This window comes from Temnothorax nylanderi, unplaced genomic scaffold (genome assembly GCF_030848795.1).
Source record: "Temnothorax nylanderi isolate EJ_2023f unplaced genomic scaffold, tnyl_v1.0 TNYL_tig0475_pilon, whole genome shotgun sequence".
NCBI lineage: Eukaryota > Metazoa > Arthropoda > Insecta > Hymenoptera > Formicidae > Temnothorax > Temnothorax nylanderi.
The window spans coordinates 43,785-64,402 of record NW_027249537.1 but is presented as its reverse complement, the minus strand read 5'-3'; the positions used below and the strand labels follow the sequence as shown (position 1 = coordinate 64,402).

The following is a 20,618-nucleotide window of genomic DNA, read 5'->3' as shown; positions in this document are numbered from 1 at the left end:
TTTACGAACATTATCCTCTATTTTACGTTTCCATACGTTTGTTGCCTTGCAAAATCCATTGTGATCTTAGAGAGAATTCACACCTTGGCAGAATAGCAGAAAGCAGAAAAGCAGCAGCCAATCAGGACTTGAGCTGATAGTAAGCATACTACAGTATGCATGCACAGTACATTCTGCTTACTACTAGCGCAAGTCCTGATTGGCTGCTGCTTTTCTTTCTGCTATTCTGCCAAGGTGTGAATTCTCCCTTAGACCCTCATCTAAGAAATAATTGTTCTCCTCTAAAATAAAAAGAAATTTATAAATCATTACATTATATAATTATATAATAAAAAAAATACTTATTGGGTGTATCCAGGAGCACAACCGCTCTCTGTGCTGCTAAGTAGCAATTAAGTGATAGGTTGGATCCAAAGGTAAAAACCAATCACATTCTATTGCTACTTAGCAGCTCAATGAGCCATCGTCCTTCTGGATGCACCTATTGCTTACATCTTATATGTATGTAGATTTATTGTGTATTCCCGTAGGGTTTACAAGGCGTTTTTTATGAGGAACGTACCCAAACTTCTTACAAATCACTCCCCTACGTGCCCTGGCCATATGCGACCTTACATTTCATTTATTTCCCCTCCCTTCGTCTTTCATTCATCCATCTCCTTCCGCCTTCCTTGCTTCAGCCATTTCTCCGCTTCCCTCCTTTCTGCCACTGCTCTCTCCCCTTCCTTCCTTCTCTCTCTCTCCTCCCGCTCGCCGCCTTCCCTCCTTCCTATTCTGTCTTCGCTCTGAAACAAAAACCCACTTCCTTTCCCCTCCCCTCCTCTTTACTCCAGCCATCTCCCTCCGCCTTCCTTGCTTCTGTCATTTCTCCGCTTCCCTCCCTTCTGCCACTGCTCTCCTCCCCTCCCTCCTTCTCTCTCCCTCCTCCCGCTCGCCGCCTTCCCTGCCCCCTGTTCCGTCCCCGCTCCTCCCGCCTCCCTCTTACTCTCCTTTCTTCCTATGTTCCTATGGCCCTCGTCCTCGTCCGTATCCATATCCTCGCCTCCACCGCTTTATCCTCGTCCATCTTCACCCTTAATCTACTCCCCTAGCTCCTTTCTCCTTGCCTCCAAAGTCCAGCTCACGCACTCTCGTCACCTTTTCTCCTTCCTCGTTCTACCCCTCCGTCGCGGTCGCTTTCTCTCCTTCTCTTTCCATCACCTGTCTATCTGTCCGGCCCCTTCGATCGTTCGATCCATCGATCCGTCGCGACGACTCCCTGCTCCGTTCCATACCTGCCGCGCCACCATCGACAATCCCTCTGTCTCGCGACAGATCGATCGATCGCCCGATCGATACTCCCTGCTGCCAACTCGCTCAACTCCCTCGTCGTGTAACCTGGGCTGCTACCTCCATTCCTTCAATCCCGCCCTTCTTCCTAACCTCACTTTTCACGTGCCACTTCACCAACGTTTCCCGTCTCCTCCAGTTCACCTTCCGCTTCGCCTCCATTCTCCCGTCTTCCTCTCGCACTCCTCTATCTACCCCCTTCAATCAACACCTTCCTCACCTCTCAATCTCTCCCTTCATCTCCTTTCACTCTCCTACCATTTATCCACCTGTTCCCCCGCCGAGGGCTACGGAGGAACCCCCTGCTTACATCTTATATATTATTTTAAAATCTGAAATAATCAATATCTTTCAGACTTTCCTGAGAAAGTCTTACCGATGGTCCTTTATCATAAGAAATCCTTTGCATCTATCCTTTAAGCATTGTAAATTTCAATTTCCAATTCTCTCTATACTGCAACCGAGCATTCTGCATACACTCGGGATGTATTTTATGCTCGGTATTTGTCTATTATCACCGCCCAGTTAAGGCTGAACTGGATTGTACGATTACTTTTGATATCGTCTGCCGAGTTCTACAATAAAATAAAATAAATTAGTTAACACAATTGATTTGATAAAAAAATATATAATAGTATTACATTCAATTACTTTGGCGCAACCATTAATAATCCCGCACTCGCTGCTCCAGCACCTAACCCAAAGCGGTTAAGGGCTGCGCACAATAAAAGGAATAGGGAACAGCGAACAGCGAACAGGGAATAGGGAACAGTTCAATATTAAATGAAATTTATTAACATGTGTAATTTATTAACACAGAATAGACGAACAGAGGAATAGCGCTAAGGAACAGTGATAAAATTTTATTCTGTTTCTGTATGCCATATGCACAATGAATATGTTAATATTAAACTGTTCCCTATTTTCTGTTCCCTATTCTCTGTTCCCTGTTCCCTATTCCTTTCATTGTGGGCAGTCCCTTATAGATTCAGAATCTCTGTTAACACCAACTATGTTATATATGTCACTGTGTGTGTGTGTGTGTGTGTGTGTGTGTGTGTGTGTGTGTGTGTGTGTGTGTGTGTGTGTAAGTGTAAGTGTAATTGTGTGTAGTGTCCACAGTCAGAACTCAAGTCCGTGGGTTTGTTAAGCCTAAAGGATTTGTACGGATCAATCCTCTCTGCGGTATTGACACTTTATTTCTCATGGATTTACTCTTTTAAAACGCACCTATCTGAAAAAAGAATACGATGTAGTGAATCGACGAGATGGAATAATGCAATAGTAAAAAAAAAGAAGTTAATATTCTTTTACCTGTGTGTAGAATCTAACGAAACCTGTATTATATCAAACAACTATACAAGTTCAATCTGGATCGGTAGCCTTTCCCAAGGATATCAAATGTAAGCAAATCACCGATGTTATCCATTCACTGAAAACACAATCCTCATTATAATTTAAATAATAGTATCATTATACAATTTGACAATGTTACGTTCAATGTTAAAAAACGATTGACTTTATTTTTAACCTTACGTCCAGGCGCGCATAAACGACTATTATGGATTTGCTCTCCTAACAGTAACGCATATGACTGATAAGAATAGAATATGGTGTAACAAATTAAAACATAATAGCATTTTTAAAAAACCATGTATTTTTTACCTTATTTTACAAGTTTCTTCTTTTTCTTCTTCTATTTCCTTGACCGCACTTCTGTTCAGCAATCGATTAAACCAAGCTGGTGGTTATAAACGCAAACGGATTTATATAAAACTTACACAATTTCTTATTTCATTCGTATTTCAGATAAATAAACACGTGTATGTACATACATACCTTGTACAATGACACATGTCATCTCGTCGTGTTATGCAGCGTTTCATGTAAATTCTTGTAAATCTTTATCATAATTGGTCAAAAAGCTTGGAGTCCCGAACATTGCCGAAGCCATATTCTTAAGCACAGACTTCGTCAAGACGATCTTAAGCTAAAACTCGTGTTCTCAAGATTTAGCTATGCATGTAAAGCTGTCATCAGACGGTTTTCGATCTTAAGACCGTCTTTGCCAAGATCATGCTTAAGACAAGTTTTGAGCAACGACTATGAATTCCGCCCTTAATCTCCATATCTGAATACTACAAATACTATGTCTAAAAGTATATGTGAGAATACATCATAAATACGGATGTAAAAAATTAATTCAAACCATCAACGACGTAACGTTATATATGGGGTCCAATTTCTCCGATGTAATGACAAAAATCAGGACCGGCCAATTAAACTATTACTATTATTAAATCTTGCCAAGAACGTGACCATTGTCTTCGGTAATAACACTTTGCGTTGATTTGGTGGTGCTAAAAGTAAGAGCCAATCATGTTCGATTGCTACTGAGCGATTTGTCCTGCTGAACGCGCCTAATCTGTGATTGGAGTAGACCTTCATATTCATTGGGTCTAGAAAAATGTACCAATGACAGTGAGGTCTCATAACTTGTGTTTTCTGAACGCATCTCGCTGGGCGGACTGTGTATAGCTTTTAAAGGGCAATCGGTTGCAATTGTTTTGATTCTAGCTTTCGTCGATGTATTACGTGACCGTTATAACCGTAAATTTTGTGTGGGATATCATATAAATGAAGATACACATGTGCCGTGGTAAGTATTTCATAATTTTTCTTGTTCTACACTATTTTAGTTTTTATTTTTATCTGACTATATTCTCTTTCAAGTTTTCTAGCTATTAACTTTATTTGATTGAAAACTGTTTTTCACGATGAGAGATTAGCATTTCATAAAGGTTATAGCACAACTCTCAACAGTCTCGACATAATAATTATCTCATATGTAATAATAGCTTATGTCTTGAAGTCTGGCGTAGAATTTACATAGATTTATTTTAAGATATAAAGCATTACGCCTGTGGTTTAAACTTATGTGGTTTAAATACACGTTCTATATACCTCTATGTATAATTTTGTGATACATCATAGTTTTATTCAATTTTACTTACATGCATCTTTTTCATGAAATTAAAATAATAATTTGATTTTAACATTAATCTTTTATGACATAAATACAATAAACAACAGAATTCTGTAAACTATATATTTACATATACTTTCCATAAAAGCTTATTTAAATTATTCGAGCATTTAGAATGTTTTATTTTACTATAAGTGTAAGAATTTTTACTCATACTTAAAAAAGTTTATATACATATATGTACGCGTGGGAACAATAATGCTTAGCCATCTGAAGTTAGCTATGTTTCAATTTTTGTATAGAATATGTCACATGTACTATAGAAATCCCAGAGCTCAGATAACTTGAGACTAAGCATTATTGTCCCAGTGTGTACTTTCAATAGACTTGTTTTAGTTATTCAATCAATTTAAAATGGTTTATCTTAACACGAATAAAAAGTTGAATATTTAATCTATATACATATGCATACATGTGCTAGAAGCAACTGTTATTGTTTTTTAAAACATACAGTAATTAATTAAAAAAGTAGTACTTGCTTTTTCAGGTCTCCAGTTTGAATTAATCTAAAAATGTTTGCATTGGTTCTATTCTCTGATAATGTTTATTATATCTGCAAAAAAACAGATATAATAAAAGGAAAGAAAGGTTGCAGAATAAAATACAAAGATGGTAAACAATATGCTGGCAATGTTATTGCCTGCCATGGTATGTAAAACTTACACATTTTATATATTATACACAATATATTATCTATTAATAAAGCAAGTTCTTTTTTAAAAAGTATTGACATGTTTATTTGTACAATATATAGAATATATATAATAATGCATCAGTGTAATCTTAATCTGATGTTATAATTATTCTTATAATATATATTTTTTATGTTGGTTGCATAGCATTTAGTTAATGTACACTAATATTAATCTAAGCATAAATTTTTGTTTTCTGCAAGGATTATATTTACTTACTACAATGTTAATTGTGCTTGAAAATTAACTTTAATCAAAGCATTTAAAAATAGATTAAGATGCATAGTTTTTTAAAATAAAAATTCAGTAATGTTAAGGCCATTGCACGTAACAAAGTTTTAGTCATAATTGTAAGGCCGTAAGAAAATAGGCCAATCACAGTCGATTATTTTCCTTGAGCTCGAATAATAATCGAGTGTGATTGGTCTATTTTCTTACAACCTTGCGATTATGACTAAAACTTCCTTACGTGCAATGGCCTTTACTGTATTAAAGTGTTATTTGTACATTTAAAAAAGTATTTTATTACTATTTTTGCTGTTACTAGATTAAAGATTACATTAAATATTTGTTTACATTTATATTAAACGTCTTTCCTTTAATTACAGAAAATTATGAAGTATTGGTAAATATAAAAACTAAATTTGAGAACAAAAATAAGATGGAAAATAAGAAGCAAGATGGTAAGTAAAATATATTATTATAAATTTGAAAGTATATGTGTAAGAGTTAAAACATAACATTATTGTTTCTATTTACAGTTTAACTAATATAAAATATGTTTCTTTTAGTATCAAGACGTAATGATAAAAAATTACAACAAAGTACTACTCGTAATGAAAGTAGAAGTCTTTCTAATAATGTGAATAACAATAAATTAATAGATAAAGATATGTTTAAAATCTCCGTCCAGCAAACACCAACTACAACAGTAACATAATATCAATGTTATAATTTTACACTCAATAATATAAACTCATATGTAATATAACATATGCTGTATGTAATAATTACATTGTTGAGTATGAAATTATAAAATTGATGGTATATTGTTGTTAATTGATGTTTACTGGATAATGATATTGATAGATAAATTATATTAATATTACTAAATATTTTTTACTATTTTTACACTTTACTACAATGTTATTTTTAGTTAATATTTATTAAATTTTTTATTTAAACATATTATAGAGTAACATTTTTAATTTGGTTTATTTTATAATTATTATATGCTTTTTTCAGTGTCTATTGATAAATGCGATATACAAGAGTTAGAACAAATCGAAAAGAATATGGAAAACAATAGAGATACAACAAACGAAGAGATTGCAGACGAAGTGCTTGAAGTTTTGACGTAGAACTACGTCTTTGTCGACAGTAAGGAGGGGTATAAGGGGGGGTAAATCTAGGCACAGCCTGCAACGAATGCAACGAAAATATGTCACACTTTGAACGTTTGTATCTTCGAAACTAATAATCGTAGAGTAATCATTGACATCTCATTTTAAAGCTTAAGAAGTCCCATTTATGATAAATCCAGCCTGAACTCTCTATTTCTTCTCGTTTAGATATAGTAGCGTTAGAAAGTTTAGCTAAATTTCTCGTAGATGCAACGAAAACATGTCACACTTTGAACGTTTATATCTTCGAAACTAATAATCGTAGACTAATAAATGACATCTCATTTTAAAGCTTAAGAAGTCCCATTTATGATAAAACAAGACCGAACTCTCTATTTATAACCGATTTTCTTGAAATGGAATTATTATAAGAGATTTTTCTCGAAAAATATTAAAGGAAAATATACTTTATTATATAGTTTTTGAAAGCTCTCAATGTAAGCTAAATGTTTTCGCAATTTAATAAATAAATAAATGAATGAATAAATGGATGAATGGATTTAATAAATAAATAAATAAATGAATTAATAAATGGGTGAATGGATGAATGGATGAATGGGTGAATGGATTTAATAAATAAATAAATAAATGAATGAATAAATGGATGAATGGATTAATAAATAAATAATGAATTATAATGGATGAATGAATGAATGGATGAATGGGTGAATGGATGAATGGGTGAATGGATGAATGGATTTAATAAATAAATGAATGAATGGATGAATGGATGAATGGATAAATGGATGAATGGATGAATGGATGAATGAATGAATGAATAAATGAATGGATGAATGGATGAATGGATGAATGGGTAAATGGATGAATGGATTTAATAAATAAATGAATGAATGGATGAATGGATGAATGGATGAATGGATGAATGGATGAATGGATGAATGGATAAATGGATGAATGGATAAATGGATGAATGGATGAATGGATGAATGAATGAATGAATAAATGAATGGATGAATGGATGAATGGTTTCAAAGTATAACATATTTTCGTTGCATCGACAAAAAATTTAGTTAAACTTTCTAACGCTGCTGTATCGAAGAGGTAAGAAATAAAGGGTTCCGACTTGTCTTATCATAAATGGGACTTCTTAAACTTTAAAATGAGATATTATTTATTATTCTACGATTATTAGTTTCGAAGATACAAACGTTCAAAGTGTGACGTTCAAAGTGTGACAAGGGCAATATACTCATTTTAAATAAGTAACATATAAATAAAATAAATATATAAAAATAAAGAAACAAACAAAAACAAACAAAGAAAAAAATAAACAAAAAAGAGCACAGTAAAAACTGTGCCGCAAGCAACACGTAGAACTACGTCAACTATCAATAATGATGAATTCAGCGCTACAGCCCTGTGTGGAACTTGGCCTCTCTTGATCACGAATACTTTAACATGAAATAATGACAGTTGACGTAGTTCTACGTGTTGCTTGCGGCACAGTTGTTACTGTGCCCATTTCTTTTTCAGAATATTGGTACGAATACTATTATTCCATTAAATTTACCTTCCATTTAAATTTTTTTAAATTCAGAGTGCATCTTAGAGGTGGAATAATAACATAAGAAATCGCCAACCAAATCCGAGAGGTCGAGGGTCAAACCCTGATCGATTTAGCATAGAATGGCTCATATACAGCATTAAGCTTATATTTAATTTAAATCTTCATATTATACGTATAGAACAAATCCATATAAAAAAACATATTTATGGAGTTTGTCAATAATTTCTTTATATTTAAGCAAATTTATTTTTTTTAAATATATTTTTTAATGTTACAACATGTTTCAAACATCTAACAGTTACTAATATTTAATTTTAAAATGATTAGTATTTCAAATGAAATCAATCTGTGCTATTGTTTTAAATAATTAGTATCAACAGAATTCAATTTACACTGTGAGGATATAAGTAGATTGTATAGTTAATATTAAAAGAAAAATTATTATTTTAATGCTTTGTGTACATTGTTCTTACAGATTCATTAGACTGTGAAGAATCTAACGTACGTGAATCTAGTGAATATACAGATAAAAATAAATCTTTATCCTCTCCTTCTCAAGTGAATCATGAGGTTAAAAAGAAACGTTCAAGTAAGTGTAATTTACGAAATATAAATATGTCATATTTGTGTTATACGTTTGTTTTTATTATCAGGATCTCCATTTGGAAAATGTGTTCGTCGACATTGGACAGAAGAAGAGAAAAATATTACGTATGCAGCTTTTAAACTTCACATTATTTCTAGAATTCTACCTTCCTTTAAAGAAATCCAAGAAGTGAAGGATGAAAACCCCCATGTTTTTGTCAATAGAAATTGTGCGACTATTAAAGCATGGGTAAATAAGCAGATGAAGAAGAAAAAATAATAGAAGAGGGAACTGCTGTTAGAATCTTTGGATTTTGAAATTTTGGATCCCCGTACATGTAGGAAACACATCGCCTCAAGAACTTATGTCTCTTAATTATAAATCCCTTAGTCTTAGAATGTTTCGCAGAAAAGTTGGATTATGGAAATTTTGATTATATATATTTTTTTATATTTGATTATATATTTGATAAAGCCTATTAAGATCTCGTAGTATCGAGCGCTGCGCGTAAGAGACAGATCTTACATTCAAGAGTTTATTTCCTAATAAATTGTTTTTTTTTTATACCAACGATGCACATTTGCGTTAATCCGTTAATATGTTACGTTACATCGGAGATTTTGGCGTCATTGTTCTACGAGGACGTTCCGGTAAATTGACCTGTGTGTTTGTAAATCTTGCATAAGCAAGTGATCTCAACATGTATGTATTATGTATACTGAATAAAGTTTATTAAAATTATTACGTAGATTTTATGTATACTGAATAAATTGGCTATCGCATAGCTGCCATAGCTTTAACCAACTTTCAACGTTTCTATAAGAGCAGAATTTTTGCATACGTTTCTCTTGCGAATAAATTCAAAAATCGAACCCCTGAATAACTTTCAAAAAACATTAGTCGTTGCTTGTCGTTTACTAAGAAGTAATTAATATATAAAGTTGGTTATGAAAACTAAATCATCAAATAAAAAGACATCAAATTTTTTACGTAAAGCAAGCTTTATCTTACGTATCATCATTCTGTAATTTTTGGGTGAAATGGGGTTTATAATTGTACAGTTTGACATAGATTTGCGACCCTTCAATCATCTTTAAACGTCTCCTAAAACGTGTTTGTTTAATTAATAATAATATTAGAAAATAAATATTAAATACTGTAATGTTAACATTGTGTATATATAATAATATTATTTATAAAAATAAAAATTACATATAAAAAAATAGAAAGAATAAGAAATTTGAGAAGAAATACGAATGTCAAATGAGATTCAACCAAATAATGAAATAGTGAACATATGAACATTGTGTTATTTTAATCTCGATATCTGTGTAATACAAATACTATGTCTAAAAATATATGTCAGAATACAGTATACAAATACGGAAACAAGAAATTAATTCAGAAATTTTGATCAACGACGCTGACGTAACGTCATATATAAGGTCCAATTTCTCGATGTAATGACAAAAATCAGGACCGGCCAATTAAACTATTGGAACAGATAAACGCTACAATTTATACAATAAGAACGATAATCTCGAACATAAATCTCGGTCAAATTTAATAAAAGCAATAATTTAATTGGCCGGTCCTGATTTTCGTCACTACATCGGAAAAATTAAATATATAACGTTACGCCATTGATAAAAATTATTTGCTTTTTTATTTATCCTGTACCTACCTTTGCATATATTTTTAGGTTATACAGTATTTGTATTGTGCACAGATTGAAATTAAAGTAGCACATTGTTATGTACTCATTATATTTGTCAATCCCAGCTTGCTTTACGTAAAAAATTTGATGTCTTTTTATTTGATGATTTAGTTTTCATAACCAACTTTATATATTAATTACTTCTTAGTAAACGACAAGCAACGACTAATGTTTTTTGAAAGTTATTCAGGGGCTCGATTTTTGAATTTATTCGCAAGAGAAACGTATGCAAAAATTCTGCTCTTATAGAAACGTTGAAAGTTGGTTAAAGCTATGGCAGCTATGCGATAGCCAATTTATTCAGTATACATAAAATCTACGTAATAATTTTAATAAACTTTATTCAGTATACATAATACATACATGTTGAGATCACTTGCTTATGCAAGATTTACAAACACACAGGTCAATTTACCGGAACGTCCTCGTAGAACAATGACGCCAAAATCTCCGATGTAACGTAACATATTAACGGATTAACGCAAACGTGCATCGTTGGTATTAAAAAAAAAAACAATTTATTAGGAAATAAACTCTTGAATGTAAGATCTGTCTCTTACGCGCAGCGCTCGATACTACGAGATCTTAATAGGCTTTATCAAATATATAATCAAATATAAAAAAAAAATATAAAATATATAATCAAAATTTCCATAATCCAACTTTTCTGCGAAATATTCTAAGATTAAAGGATTTATAATTAAGAGACATAAGTTCTTGAGGCGATGTGTTTCCTACATGTACGGGGATCCAAAATTTCAAAATCCAAAGATTCTAACAGCAGTTCTCTCTTCTATTATTTTTTCTTCTTCATCTGATTATTCACCCATGCTTTAATAGTCGCACAATTTCTATTGACAAAAACATGGGGGTTTTCATCCTTCATTTTTTGGATTTCTTTAAAAGAAGGTTGAATTCCAGAAATAATGTGATGTTTAAAAGCTGCATAGGTAATATTTTTCTCTTCTTCTGTCCAACGTCGACGAACACATTTTCCAAATGGAGATGCTGATAATAAAAACAAACGTGTAACGCAAATATGACATATTTATATTTCGTAAATTACACTTACTTGAACGTTTCTTTTTAACCTCATGATTCACTTGAGAAGGAGAGGATAAAGATTTATTTTTATCTGTATATTCACTAGATTCACGTACGTTAGATTCTTCACAGTCTAATGAATCTGTAAGAACAATGTACACAAAGCATTAAAATAATAATTTTTCTTTTAATATTAACTATACAATCTACTTATATCCTCACAGTGTAAATTGAATTCTGTTGATACTAATTATTTAAAACAATAGCACAGATTGATTTTATTTGAAATACTAATCATTTTAAAATTAAATATTAGTAACTGTTAGATGTTTGAAACATGTTGTAACATTAAAAAATATATTTAAAAAAAAATTAATTTGCTTAAATATAAAGGAATTATTGACAAACTCCATAAACATGTTTTCTTTATATGGATTTGTTCTATACATATAATATAAAAATTTAAATTAAATATAAGCTTAATGCTATATATGAGCCATTCCATGCCGAATCGACCAGGGTTTGACCCTCGACATTTTAGACCCTCCATCTTAGAGGTGGAACAATAACATAAAAAATCGCCGATCAAATCCGAGAGGTCGAGGGTTAAACCCTGGTCGATTTGACATGGAATGCCCTATATATATATATACATATATATATATTTAATTTAATGTCGTATTGACAGATTACTATCTGGATTTTTTAATAGAATTGCTATTCTTTATAGAAATGTAAAAATAAATGATAAAACTTCTAGAACTTCAATAACCTGTAGTTATAATTCTATATTATTTTATTTTAATAACTAGGAATAAGTTATTATAATGATAATTTACTAATAATAACGTACTACTAATCTAATTAGTAGAGGAAAGTCCCCTATATGAGATACCACATCTATTTTGCGTTATTGCCGGAAGTTTATGTGCAGAATTGAAAACTGTAGTAGGCGAGTGCACGCACGATCGAATAATGAATTTTCCACTAAATAACTTAAAGTAATTTAAGGGCAAGTTCATGATGGAATCAACAAATAGAACCTATTAGTTTAGCAGAAACCTCGCTATCGCATATTAGGAGCCTATCTCATAATAGGGGACTTTCCTCTAAAACAAATAAAAAGAAGCATAATTAACTTACGTGATGATACATTTGGTAAATTACTTTCCTCCACATCTATTTCTTCATCGCTATCTTTTCCATGTACAACCTCCAATAATTTAGATACGTGGAATATTTCTCTACTTAAAATGGGCTGACGATAATGTTCTTTGTGAATCTTGTCAGCATGACCCATGAAATTTGCCAAATCGGAAATCTCGTGGTCTCTTACATTTAAATTAGTACACATTGTAGCAATATGCTTTCTTAAATTAGTTTCTCGCAACCTATCTGGATTTGGCGCCCCGCATTCTTCTGAGTATCTTTTCATGAGATCGCATGCTCTCAAGTAACGGTAATCTCCTTTTAATGTGCCAGGTACTCCGAAGAGATATGGATTTTTTGAATGAACATTTGCGGTCTTGCGATAGCTTAGAAGTAGTTCTAAATTATCCAACATTTGCTTATGAAGTAGAACTGGTACAGTACGGCCTAATTTTCCTCTCATAGTAAATCGGACGTATTTCTCTGCTGCTTTCTTTTCATCATTACTAAGGGAGACGTAAGCTGCGCCTATTGTATTTTTATTCACTTCTTGATAATTTTGAAAGTCTTCGATTAAAGCACGTTCTATTTCCCCTGGTCTACGTCGGTTAAATAATTGAATAGATAGCAGACAACCTTCTGCCAATGCTTCCCAAGCGATTATAGAAAACTTTTCCTTTAACGAATCATAAGCCGTTTTCATCCTATCACTTAAATAAGTCTCTAGTTTCTTAATATCATCCTTAGTTGGTAATAGTACTGTTACATGTCTTTTTTTCCGAAGTTGTGTTTCGACAGCTGTTCGAGCAATAGAGGATGCATAATCTTCTGTTAGTAAGCTTAAGAATTCTTCTGCAAGCTTTCGTCTTATTTTATCGCGTCTCTTTATCATTATGGTGATACATCTCTTACAAAGTTGTTTGAGTAATGTACCCAGAGATGTTGCCAGTGATGGAGTTTTAAAACCAGTTCCTGATTCATTTAAACCAGCTAAATTCCTAATAGCTTTAAGACAGTTATCATAATTGTCTGGAACAAAAATTGTAAACAGATCATCAATTTTGTCGTTTTGGTTCTTCATTTCGAGAAGTAGACGACCAATCTGACGCAACTTTTGTCGTATCATGTCATAAAAGTGCGGATCGTGATACTTTTCACATAGTTTGTTTCCGTAATCAATAGCCAATTCGTCATATCTTATGACTTTTGAGACACTGTCATCTTTCATTGTGGGGAAAACACGATCTCGGAGAATTTTTGACGCAGATTCGTGAATTCGACATGAGATTCTTCTTGATTTCGATAATATAGCTCTATGATTTGTAGAATTTTTTTTAGTGCATCTTCTATAATGATGTCGAAGGGCTGATTTGGAATAGTTACCCTTGCACTGTGGGCATATAGAAAAATCTGTGGCATTTTTATTCTTTTTAGAGTTTGGACGACGCATGACCTTCAATTCTCCTGTATTAATATCTGAATTGGTGTTAAAAAAATATTGTCCTTTTTTACGAATTTCATTTATCAAAATTCTGCGCTTTGATTGTCCCTTGGGAAGATATATGATTTCCTTTACTTCTTTCTCATCTTTATGTATCCTAATAAGATGACGACTAAGCTTGGTCTGTTCAGTGCGGCAATACACACAAAAATCTTTCTTACTTCCACGTCCTATAGACTGTACAAACATATTTGTGTCATCTGGTGCACTGTGTCCAAGAGGAATTAAAGTTTCTAGAGTTGTGTTATTTGATGTTTTAGATAAATCTTTATTTCCATTTTTAGTCGAAGTTTCTGAAGTTCTCTTGTCTTCAATATTACTTTCTTCAGAAGCATCCGAATTAGGAATATAAGAGGAATCACTTGATTTGCTGTTTGAAGTAATATTACTTTTATTACCTTCGTCTTCTATAATAAAAAAATAATACGTAAACTATTATGACTATATTATTATTTTATATAAACTATTATATATATAGATATGTATATATATATATATGACTATGTTATTACTTTTATTTTATATAAACTATTATGATTATATTACTATTTTATATAAATTACTTTTATTTTCTTCCAATAAAAAATTATTATTCTCAGTATATGTATAATACCACAGTTAGTACTTGTATCACCTATATAAATATGTCAAAAATACTATTGCAAATTCAAATTTTGTCTAATTTCTTGTTGCAATGATAATTTGTATTATTATTAATATAAAACTGTAGCTGAATGTAAACTGTACCTTCTTCTTGGATGTTTCTTAAATTAAAGCGAGCTGGAAATGATATATCATCAAGACTATTATCACAATATACGGTCTCTATATTTTGAACCAGGCCAGATGTGCTTTGTTCTGTTTGTAAGTCATCATACGGTAGAATAAGAATATCCCTGCATCATATTCTAATCTTAGTAAGAAGAAAAATGATTTTAATTCAATGGCAGAATAGAAATAAGAAATTACCCATTAGTATCACAATTAAGAAGAGACAAATTCAGTATCTGTTCAATATCTGAAAAAATTTTTAACAGAAATTTAAGTAATATAAAGAAAGACAGGACCGTTTTAATATACAATCAGAAATTTAAGTTCAATAATATCAAAACATAATCAATTTTATACGTAATATTCATAAACATGATTTTGTAAATATAGTCTAGTGGAGTAATAGTATTCGTACCAATATTATTTGAAACCTCAGGTATATTTCCGTCTACTCCATCTTCCGCAATATTTAATACATCTCTGTTTACATCTAATTTGTCTCTGCCGTGCCTATCAGTGGATACTAACAAAATATACAATTTAAATAAAAGTTACATTTAATGAAAGTAAACAATAGATCTTAGTAAAAATAATATAATGCAGTAATAGTAGTATTCGTACCAATATTATTTGAAACTTCAGGTATATTTCCGTCTATTCCATCTTCCGCAATATTTAATATATCTCTGTTTATATCTAATTTGTCTCTGCCGTGTCTATCAGTGGATACTTCCGCAATATTTGACACATGTCTGTTTATATCTAATTCGTCGTTGCCGTGCCTATCAGTGGATACTGACAAAATATACAGTTTAAATTCAAATGAAAGTTACATTTAATAAGAGCAAACAATAGATCTTAGTAAACATAATCTTTATAGAATAATAGTAGTATTCGTACCAATAGTATTTGAAACTTTAGGTATATTTCCGTTTATTCCATCTACCGCAATACTTAACACATCTCTGTTTATATCTAATTCGTCTTTGCCGTGCCTATCAGTGGATACTGACAAAATATACAGTTTAAATAAAAATTACATTTAATGAAAGGAAACAATAGATTTTAGTAAACATGATCTAATTTGGTAATAGTAGTATTTGTACCAATATTATTTGAAGCTTCAGGTATATTTCCGTTTATTCCATCTTCCACAACTTTTGATACATCCTTGTTTATATCTAATTCGTCTCTATCATGCCTGTCTGTAGATAAAACATATTTGTTAATTGCAATACAAGAACAAAGTTTAATAAATTATTAAAAACATTAGGTTTAATGGTAAATTGAATTTGGACAAGTCAAAAAACTCAATTAGATTATAAAACATTTTGATATTGTTTGTTAAGTAAAGTGTAAATATAAATGGCATGTGTCAGACAAATTATTATATATATGATTATATAAATATAAATATAGTATAATTGTACGATATTACTAATAATTTTCAAGACACACCCGAGTGTATACAAGCTAATACAAGTAAAGTAATACAAGCGAATATAAGTTAAAATTATATTCAACTTAAAAATACTGTAAGAAATAATTAAACTTCCCGAGATATCTTTTCTTTGATAAACTGTAAAATATAATAGAAGTCATTGTATTACACAGTTCATCAAAGAAAGAACATCTCAGGAAGACTAGTTATGTCTCATAGTTTCTCATTTTTGCTGAATAAAATTCTGGCTTTAAATTTCTAATTACCTTGCGCTATAATATGCTTTTTCTTTATTATTTTCTTTTTAACGGTCTTCAAGTCTGTATTTTTGGTGCATAAATTTTCTTTATTTTCTAATAACGCATTTTGTAATTTTCTTTTGTAAATATTCCTGTTATAGGCTGTAAGTATAAGAAAAATAGTAATATAAAATTTCTTAATAATATTATACCATTAGTAATAATGTACGCCTATTAAATTAGTAAAAATACGGTTTTACTTACTCAATTGTTTTCTATTTTCTATATTGCTCTCATTCTCAAGCTTTAGTTTCAGGGTAACCAGTTCTTTATAGTCTTCTAAGCAAAAAGAGTGATATTTAAAGTAACTCAGATGTAAACAAATATTTAATCCTTCGATCAGCCTGGCAATTGCCGAAACAACATATTCTTTTAAATATAAAACTAACAAAGACATAATATTTTCTAACTTAGTACACTGAAAAAAGATTTGATAATAATCATCTAGCCTGGATCACAGTTACTAAGTGCTTTAGTGAAATAGTTTCAACTCAATGTTTAAGTGAATATAATAAAATAATTTGGTAAGTATTAACAAATAATCATAGCAAAAGGCTTGGTATTTATTTCCAAGACTTATGTCCAATTTCTTCACCGTTGGATAACTCTATCCTTCGGTTAACCTCACTCTTCATCTCTTTCTAAGGGAGCAGTTAGAAAGAGATGAAGAGTGAGATTAACCAAAGGATAGAGTTATCCAACGGTGAAGAAATTGGCCCTTAGTGATTATTAGCAATTTATATAGTACATATCACCAAAAACCAATTTGTTACATAAAACCATATTGTTTAGTAGTATTTTACTACATTATGCGATAAATATTACCACATATTACTTTTAGTTATAGTTACCAAATGCTACGGTAATTATCAAATTATTTGATAATTATTGCCAAAGTATTTAGCATTGCTTATTAAGCCATTTAACACGTTCGCTGCCGCACTAAAGTCGCAAAACTTCGACCAGGAATCGACTCTGTTATTTGTAATGTAGTGAACATATGTAACCCATCACGAGCCAGCGCGTGATCGGCACCTGACTGAAGGTACCGCATTACGCGCTTGTGCGTGATCGGCAGAGAACGTGTTCATTGTTTCAACTGTATTGTACAAAAAAGGTTTTGCTAACTATTTTGTAATTATTATCAACCTGGTAACAATTACCATATTTGTTACTACTTGCCAAATATTACGCTAAAACGTACAACCAAATGCGTTTGTTAAGTATTACAAGACTTTTTTTTCAGAGTACTCAGTATCAATATGAATAATATATAATTAAAGTTAACTTTCAAAAGTAAATAAAGTTTGATAAGTACCTTTATTTAACACGTTAACATAAATTTAATTATTAAATAAACAAAAATAATATATCGCAGAGATATTCAAAATATTCTAATGTTTCAAACAATCAAATAGAAAAAAATGATTATTTCTAATTACATAAAATTATATATAATTTCATATAAAATATGTATGATTATATATGTGATTTATACATATGAAACTTTTTTCCTATACAGTCACGTATATATAATCATATATAATTATAACAGCATATTAAAAACAGTATTGAATGGAAAAAAGAAAAAATAGTTTGTTAAATTAAACATGAAAGTCACAGGCTGCTGTAAACATAGGTATTTACTACAATTATATTTGTATAACAGTATTTTTTCGAGGATATATAATTATATATAATGATATTATGATGAGAGAGAAAGAGAGAGAGAGATTTTTTTTCCAGAACTATACCATTTATAGATATATATATACTTAAAATATGTAATACTATGAAATGAATAAATATTATTGAAAAAAATAGGTTTATAAAACATAGAGTATGTCTAAGGGCCAATTTCTTCACAGTTGGATAACTCTATCTTTCGGTTAACCTCACTCTTCATCTCTTTCTAACTGCCCCCTTAGAAAGAGATGAAAAGTGAGGTTAATCGAAGGATAGAGTTATCCGACGGTGAAGAAATTTGCCATAAGTTTTACTTACCTTTGCAAGCAATAATTTTGCCGGCATACCGTTTGCCATCTTTGTACTTAATACTACAACTGCCTCTTCCTTCTATTATGTTTGCTTTTTTACAAATGTAATATACATTATCAGAAAATAGTACCAATGCAAACATATTTCCTCAGTTTCCAAATGACTGAGTAATGTTAGAACTCAATTTTTATAATCTGATCATGAACAAAGGAAAATTATTATAATTAATTTAAGTAATTATTATAATAAATTTAAATAATTTATAAAAAAATTATAAATTCCAGGTAGCAAGATGACATTTAAAGATGTCTTAATTATGTGTCTTTAACATTAGAGACGTCATTGAAACGTTATTAATACGTTATTTAACGTCGCTCTGCTACTTGCATTACTGAGGATACATACATATATAGTTCCATTTTCATTTACTTACCAGTGTAAAGCAATTTGGGTTATAATAATATTCGCACGCCACACGACGATTGCGAAATGTAAAAAGCACTGAATTCTCTTTTTCATATAGCGCAGAACATAATCCAAGCACGAGATACTACTAACAATATATATCCTTGAAACCTAACAGTCATGTCAGGGTAAGGTCACGACTTATCAAAAAATCGGGTAATAGAGATATGCATGATGGAAGGAAAACAAAAGGAAGAGGCCGCGTTCAGCAGACACAACTGTTGAGTTCGTCTTATCAACACTGCGTTGATTGGTTCTAAAAGTAAAAGCCAATCACGTTTGACTGCTACTCAGTCGTTTAGTCTACTGAACGCGCCCATTGATGATATTGACCAATAGAAAGCCACGTATATAAGGAATATCTAATGACGTTATTATATCCAATATAATTCTCGTTTGGCCCAGATCGCGACGTCTGCGCATCCCTCTATCGAGCACACTTTGTTTTCCTTCCACCATGGAGATATGTACATTGCGTTTAGAACATACATAACTGGAAAGGGAATTCAGCATCGAGCCTGTGTCCAATATCGTGCGAGAGAGAACGTACATTGTGCGAGAGAGAAAGATAGTGGATCCTAATCGTCCGCAATGCGCATGCGCAGATATGATAACCATATAGCAGACGATGCATAGCGCGTACGCATTGCGGGCGAACTATCTTTCTCTCTCGCACAATGTACGTTTCTCTCTCGCACGATGTTGGACACGGCTCGTTCCACGGGAGGTGGCAATGTCCCTTCCAGTTATATATGTTCTAAGGGCTCAGTCACAATGAGAAAAATAAGGAATAAGATAAAGGAATAAAGCCACAATGCTAGGCAACAGGCAATAGGAACATGAAATAACCTCAAATTCGTCAATACAAACCTAAAAAATTCGAACGATATAATTGGTTGACAACAGGATATAGGCACAGAATTTCCAACGTGACGGAAATTCTGTGTCTATTGCCTGTGTCATCGTCTATTCTGCATAAATACAAGGTTTCTGATTTCTGTTCCCTGTTCCTATTGCCTGTTGTCTAGCATTGTGCAAGGGGCTTAAGGAATAAGGCATGTTGCATCTCACTTTAATGTACATGTACTGAAGTGAGATGCGACATTCTCTTATTCCTTATTCCTTTATCTTATTCCTTATTTTTCTCATTGTGACTGAGCCTTAAGCCCCTTGCACAATAGGCGATAGCGACAGCGAAAAAGTTGCCGACAAAGGTATAGCTTTGTCGGCAACCTTGTCGCTGTCGCTATCGCTATCGCTATCGCCTATTGTGCAAGAGGTTTTAGACAATGCGTCTCATTAATCAAGTCCCTTTGGGTGTAGTGTAAATGAGCGCACCATTTCTAAGCGCGCAATTAGGAGGTAAAAACGGTGCGCTCATCTACACTAGTTTATAATGTACAGGAAACGTACCTATGCGCTCAGAGCTTTGGGCAGTAGAAAACAGCAACATAATGGGCGCGTTCAGCAGACCAAGCTGCTGAGTAGCAGTCGAACGTGATTGGCTCTTACTTTTAGAACCAACCAATCAACACTCTGCGTTGATTGCTGGTTCTAAAAGTAAGAGCCAATCACGTTCGACTGCTACTCAGCGGCTTGGTTTGGTGAACGCGGCCAATGTTCTCTCTCTTTCTCGCGCTGTTCGCCAA

At 32.0% G+C, this 20,618-nt stretch overlaps 2 protein-coding genes and 2 long non-coding RNA genes across 5 annotated transcripts; 1 reads left to right on the top strand and 3 right to left on the bottom strand.

Moving 5' to 3' along the window:
• Window positions 1-4,870: 4,870 nt before the first annotated feature.
• On the top strand, window positions 4,871-8,568 carry LOC139783174 (uncharacterized). 2 transcript variants are annotated; one of them, XR_011721163.1, is made up of 4 exons: window positions 4,871-5,023; window positions 5,676-5,750; window positions 6,313-6,447; window positions 8,474-8,568. It is a non-coding gene; the product is annotated as an uncharacterized lncRNA (long non-coding RNA). The 2 variants fall into 2 exon arrangements; XR_011721162.1 differs by lacking the exon at window positions 8,474-8,568 and having other exon boundaries at window positions 6,313-6,881.
• A 2,032-nt stretch (window positions 8,569-10,600) lies between these two features.
• LOC139783175 (uncharacterized) lies at window positions 10,601-14,390 on the bottom strand. The gene is made up of 3 exons (XM_071722303.1): window positions 12,489-14,390; window positions 11,374-11,487; window positions 10,601-11,309 (listed from the first exon to the last, which is right to left on the bottom strand). The coding sequence occupies exons 1-3, from the start codon at window positions 14,182-14,184 to the stop codon at window positions 11,098-11,100; spliced, it is 2,022 nt and encodes a 673-aa protein (XP_071578404.1). The 5' UTR covers window positions 14,185-14,390; the 3' UTR covers window positions 10,601-11,097.
• Window positions 14,391-14,748: 358 nt separating this feature from the next.
• Window positions 14,749-15,551, bottom strand: LOC139783172 (uncharacterized). The gene is made up of 3 exons (XR_011721160.1): window positions 15,388-15,551; window positions 15,182-15,289; window positions 14,749-15,013 (listed from the first exon to the last, which is right to left on the bottom strand). It is a non-coding gene; the product is annotated as an uncharacterized lncRNA (long non-coding RNA).
• A 280-nt stretch (window positions 15,552-15,831) lies between these two features.
• On the bottom strand, window positions 15,832-19,017 carry LOC139783166 (uncharacterized). The gene is made up of 5 exons (XM_071722297.1): window positions 18,938-19,017; window positions 18,511-18,698; window positions 16,711-16,785; window positions 16,474-16,608; window positions 15,832-15,971 (listed from the first exon to the last, which is right to left on the bottom strand). Exons 2-5 carry the CDS (start codon window positions 18,644-18,646, stop codon window positions 15,832-15,834), a joined length of 486 nt encoding a protein of 161 aa, XP_071578398.1. The 5' UTR covers window positions 18,647-18,698; window positions 18,938-19,017.
• Between the last annotated feature and the right edge of the window lie 1,601 nt (window positions 19,018-20,618).